Source organism: Aegilops tauschii, chromosome 7 (assembly GCF_002575655.3).
Source record: "Aegilops tauschii subsp. strangulata cultivar AL8/78 chromosome 7, Aet v6.0, whole genome shotgun sequence".
Taxonomy (NCBI): domain Eukaryota; kingdom Viridiplantae; phylum Streptophyta; class Magnoliopsida; order Poales; family Poaceae; genus Aegilops; species Aegilops tauschii.
This window is the reverse complement of record NC_053041.3, coordinates 225,714,063-225,720,005: the sequence shown is the minus strand read 5'-3', so window position 1 is coordinate 225,720,005 and position 5,943 is coordinate 225,714,063. Positions and strand designations below refer to the sequence as shown.

At 47.8% G+C, this 5,943-nt stretch overlaps 1 protein-coding gene across 1 annotated transcript; it reads right to left on the bottom strand.

Moving 5' to 3' along the window:
- Positions 1–248: 248 nt before the first annotated feature.
- LOC109746632 (cyclin-dependent kinase B2-1) lies at positions 249–2,340 on the bottom strand. Its single transcript, XM_073506014.1, has 6 exons — positions 1,706–2,340; positions 1,401–1,574; positions 1,201–1,294; positions 1,045–1,114; positions 809–947; positions 249–703 (listed from the first exon to the last, which is right to left on the bottom strand). The coding sequence occupies exons 1-6, from the start codon at positions 2,114–2,116 to the stop codon at positions 611–613; spliced, it is 981 nt and encodes a 326-aa protein (XP_073362115.1). The 5' UTR covers positions 2,117–2,340; the 3' UTR covers positions 249–610.
- Between the last annotated feature and the right edge of the window lie 3,603 nt (positions 2,341–5,943).

Genomic DNA, 5,943 nt, shown 5'->3' with positions numbered 1-5,943 from the left:
CACCATAAGCCAAGATGACACATCATCATTTACACTAAACATGTTCTGGCAGTTCAGCTCAAGGGTGACTGGACGAGTACAATTCCGGGAATCAGAATATAACGATTATAAAGTGACCCTTCAAATACAGTACAAAAGATTAGAGGACCATAGGCCAATCTACTAATCTAATCTGCAACAATTAGTTGTAGTCCAAGTTAAATTACGCTCCATATCCAAGTCTCAGAGCACAAACAAAGCACGAGGACTTCTGTAAGAGCATCGAGACGAAATTAGATAATCTCACAAGTCCATCAAGACGATTTTTCAGTTATCCATCAGAAACAAAAATGAATGGCATACACTATAAATAGCAGCTAGAAAAAGAGGTAAAGCCTGATTTTGAAGCAGAAGTAGTGCTTCACAAGACCAGTACTTAACGCCTGGCAAGAGGCGTTTAATTATGCATAACTCCAGAGTCACTATCCATTACAACCATCAGTCAATGGGGCAAAACTAAATGGCAGCTGGAATAACAGAGGTAAAGATGCCTGCCCTGGAAGCAAAAGATATGCTTCAGGACAAGCACAAATCACAAGAAATCCGCTTCTTGCTAGCCACGAAGACAGCTTCAGTACAGCGCCTTGTCCACATCATCGAAGTATGGGTGCTCCATGGCCTTCTTCGCAGAGATCCGCTTTGCCGGCTCATACTGCAGCATTTTCTGCAAAGGATCAAAGCTATAAGTTAGCACCAGATTCTCACAAGAGCACATCTGCTTCTATATTTTCTTCAAGGATAAAGTAGCATGGATGCATTGATTACTCACCTCAAGCAGATCGATACCATCGGCATCGAGACTAGGAATTACAGAAGACAGCTTTGAGACGTTCCACTGAGGGTACTCATGCCAGTTGGGGAGTTTGCCTACTCCTGGCCAGACATCCTCATTTGGAGTGCCCAGCAACCTAGCATTCAAATACCAATATAGACCATCAACATCTGATATCCCCTAATGATGCCAAGTGAGATAACAAGCAAGTGTGACGAGGCGTGGTACTGTACTTGAAAATGTGCAGGAGCTGCTGCACCTCAGAGTCTCCAGGGAAAAGTGCCGTGGTAGTGATCAATTCAGCTGCCATTTACAAGGAATTCAGCATATCTACCTAAGAGGATTAAATTCTCAAAGTACGCTAATTTACAACGTTAAGTACATCATACCAAATATGCAGCCCACAGACCACATGTCAACCGGCGTTGAGTAGTGTGTGGCGCCAAGAAGGACCTCAGGAGCTCTGTACCACAGAGTAAGGATCTGCAAAAGAATTCAGACTGCGTCATGAACAGATCAAGTGGCGTGAATCATGCAGAATCAGACAGCAATCCGGCACTAATACTGGTAACAGAACCAGGAACCGTACCTCGTGTGTGTACTTCTTGAGAGGAACCGTGAAGGCACGACTGAGCCCAAGATCGGCGATCTTGAGAGCCATGGTCTTGCGGTCCATGAGCAGGTTGTGCGGCTTGAGGTCACGGTGCAGGACACCGCGTCCGTGGCAGAAAGCCACGCCCTTGCAGAGCTGGTACATCAGGATCTGCAAGCACGGATCACCAGTTCACCAAAAACCGAATCAATCACTGTATGTGCATTCAAACAAACACCTCGCGTGCAAGGCATGGAAAACGAACAACAAAAGAAGCGAGATCGGCGAAGAGAGGGATATACCTTGACGGTGTGGGCGGGGATCTTCTCGTGGTTCTGGCGGTGGCCGCGGATGAACTTCTTGAGGTCGGTGTCCATGTACTCGAACACCAGGTAGAGGATGGTCTGGCCCTCCTTGTTCTGGCCCTGCTTGAGATCCAGCAGGCGCACGACGTGCGGGTCCTGCGACAGCATCCGCAGCAGCGAGACCTCCCTGAGCGCCGTGGGGGGCACGCCCTCGTCGTCCTCCGGGAGGCGCGTCTTCTTGAGCGCCACGATCCGGCCCGTCGCCTTCTCCCGGGCCTTGTACACCTTCCCGTAGGTGCCCTCCCCGACCTTCTCCAGCTTCTCGTAGAGGTCCATGGCGCGCAGCCCGCCGCCCGTGGTGGTCATCGGCGCCGCTGCCCCCTGGTTCTGGTGCTGGAGCGTCGCCATCGCGCAGATCCGCTCTCCCTCGGCCTCTTCCTCTCTGGTGGGCTGCCGTGCGAGATGGATGATTTGGTGGTGGGTTGGGAATGGGGGGGCGGCTGGGGTTAGGGTTTGTGATTGGGGAGGGGATCGTGGGGGAGATTTGTATGCGAGAGAGCCGTTTGAGGGAAGGCGCTCCAACGGTTGCTTCAGATTTCGAATTTCGAATTCGGTACGCCTTTCTGGGTCGGTGGGATGAGCGCACGTTCACACGAAGGGATCGATGTAGTACTTTACAGGCCGTTTCGAGCTGACATTTGCAAACTGCTGCCTTCGTATGTCATGGGCTGGTCCCGTTGTACACCAGCCCAAACAGAGCACACACCTTTTCTTCATGAAAAAAAAGTTAGAACAAAAATTTGCAACACAATCTCTACTTGGGAGTTTTTTTTAACACGGTACATATGCAAGCGCTCGTATATACGCGCATATACTCACCCATATAAACGCACACACGCACACCCTACCTCCGATGAGCACCTCTACTTGCGAGTTGGCAAGTTCGCCTCACTTCTCCCTCGGTTTTTCCTCCCCACACTCTCCTTTCCGCTTTGATTTTCAGATGATTTTGTTTTTAATCTCAACTGATACCACACGTAATAAAAATCAACGTAAATTCTAGTAAACCGGAATAATCTAAATCAAATCAATACTTTCTCAACACCATATCATGCATTAATTCAATCAAATCAAATAAATCTTACCAAAATCTCAATAAAATCAAAAATTTCTTTGTCTTCCCTTATCCATACCCAAATCAAATCAAATATTACAAAAAATTAAAAAAATTCTTGTGTTCCTCTATACATACTCAAGTTAAATTAAATCTTACCAAAATCGAGAATATGATTGGGGTAAAGTATATGTCGGACAAGATTGTTGAACCGCTAGAATGTGTATCCCCATGTTGCAATGCACGAGCAATTAGCTAGTGGAATAGGTCTGCAGATGATATGGACATTTTGTGTGGGGAATAAAGAAACTGCATGGATATGAAAAGCAGTGCAGTTTCTCAAAAAAGAAACGTTTCTGTCTGTTTGAGAGGAAAACAGAAACGGAGTCCAGCTTCACAAACAGAACGGGAACATATGGAAACAAAACAAAAACTTACATGTTGGAGTAGAAGTGGAAACGTGATTTTCAATGGATAGTATATTTACACATTTACACATGTGCCTCCGTGCTCCATAAACTCAACACGCGGAGCCCTGAATGGTCCAACTCCGCATAGTTGAATTCCCTCATCCGAGGTCTACTCATGTTACAAAAATGTGAAGCCAAAGAAATCAAGTTTTGGGGATCTAGGAATTGAGGGCTTGAAGAAAATTACACTAAATCCCGCCGCCAACTGACTTATGATTCAGTATCACCACACTTGATCGACCAAAACAACGAGCCAACCCCATTTCTCTCTTTCTCTGAGCTCTCGTACAGAACCCTAGCCACCACCCGCTGCCACCCAACCGCCGTGACCTCATGTCGGCCCACCGCCGCCCTGTTCGCGACGACTCAATCTCGTGCTACTAGCACCAAATCGTCCATCTAGGGCTTCATCGCGTCGAGCTGTGTAGGATCGATTAAGTATGTCTAGACGGGGGGATGCCCGTTGAAGTCCTTGAGAAAGGGTATAAATAGGGCTATAAGTAGGTCGTTTGCTGTTGCAATAAGGGTTGCTCGCCTTTCCGGGTGAATAGAATACTAAGCAAAAGTGAGGCTCTTTTCCCAAATTTTAGTTCCTTGACATTTTAAAACTTTTCTATGATAGTCTATCAAGCACCCTACACATCCAAGTCTACAAGAGTATAGGCTGCAAAAAGTAAAGACATGCAAATTATAGGTAAGAGTAGAGTTGGAGATATGAATACACAGGTTGACTCGGTGAAGATTTTTTCCATAGTTCAGATAGTTGGCTCTATCTTACGTCCATGTTGATGGAGGCTTGGATCCACGAAAGATCTAAGAGAACAAAGATCCCAATCGTGCATTCCAAGAAGGAACAAGTCCACAAATGACATTCACCCCCGAAGGAGCAACCAACCTATGCCACAACTGGCTTACGTTTGCGGAGACTGACCTCACTCGAGGTAGATCTTCACGAAGTAGGCGATCTCTAGGCCAGTACAAACTTCTTGGTTTTTACACAACTTGAAGACTCCCAAGCACCTAGCCGATATAGGAGGCACACACACACCCTTCAAAAGCAATAAAATTGAGGATGCTTGGTGATGAATCCCTTGCTCTTGTGCTTCAAATGATAATATCCTCTTGCACTAACACATGTTTGGCTTTTGGATTGGAGAAGTAGGAGTGGAAAGCAAAGAGCAATCAAATCTCAAAGGATTGATTTGGATGGTTGGAGTAGAATGCCCTTTGAAATCAACACAAGAAGGTGGAGTTCTCTCTCAGAACATAGTATATGAGTGGAGTTTGCGTTGAGTGAACTAATGGGATACGTGGGGGCATTTATAGGTTGGACCAGAAATCTGACCGCTACGCTCTTTCAAAACAGCTTGGAAGCTCCCGAATGATCAAATATGCGGTTCCAACCTGTAAAAAAGGCGGAAACTTTCAAATCACTTGGACGACCGGGAAGGACGGTATTAGGAGGTCCTGAGGCAACTAAAAGTGCATGTAGTCCCTAATTATTTTGTGTGTAATGATAATGAATGAGCAGAAAGCCGTCAATACCCTCGGTAGGGTGTCGAGCGTGGCCGGAAGTACCAGAAAGGCGCCTGCACGCACAATTTACACACGTCCGGGCCTCCGGCGAGGAGAAATACCCTACGTCCTTCTTGTGATTGTCATTCAAGGCGGGATACCTCGTGCAGGGGATTACAATGGTGGGTTTAGAGGCTACCGAGAATCTAATATATGAGAAAGATGATGCTTGAGAGCCCCCATAGCCCTCCACCTTATATACACGGCGGGGGCTAGGGTTTTATAGAGAGTGTTTCCCATCTTGGTCGCCGCCAAGATGACTTGGGGTCCAAGATGGTCTAAGAGGCGCCTATAGGTCGCATGGGGTTCCCTTCCGTCTTTGACAACTTGGTGGGCCTTGCCGGCCCCTCATTGTGTCTGTTGTCGGGATCCCCTATCGGAAGCCACCCCCGGTGTATGACACCATCCATAGCCCCCGAGCCTGTTTGGAGTTTGAAGTCTTCGGGAATTCGGACAGGCACACAATTGAGTCATTCGGACGGTAGGGAGCCCAGCCTCTGCTGGGTTGCGAAGAGCTTTCTTATTAGGGGATTCCTTTATGTTGTTGCGGCACCCTCTGGAGCTCCTCTATTCTAGGCTCGAGACCTCATTTGTTGGGGAACGCAGTATTTCAAAAAATTTCCTACGATTGCGCAAGATCTATCTAGGAGATGCATAGCAATGAGTGGGAGAGTGTGTCCACGTACCCTCATAGACCGAAAGCGGAAGCGTTAAGTAACGCGGTTGATGTACTCGAACGTCTTCACGATCCAACCGATCAAGTACCGAATGCACGGCACCTCCGCGATCTGCACACATTCAGCTCGGTGATGTCACTCGAACTCTAGATCCAGCTGAGGCCGAGGGAGAGTTTCGTCAGCACAACGGCGTGGTGACGGTGATGATGAAGTTACCGACGCAGGGATTCGCCTAAGCACTACGACAATATGACCGAGGTGGAAATCTGTGGAGCGGGGCACCGCACACGGCTAAGAAATCAACTTGTGTGTCTATGGGGTGCCCCCTCCCCCGTATATAAAGGAGTGGAGGAGGGGCCGGCTGGCTTCCTAAGGCGCACCCCAAGGGGGGGGGAATCC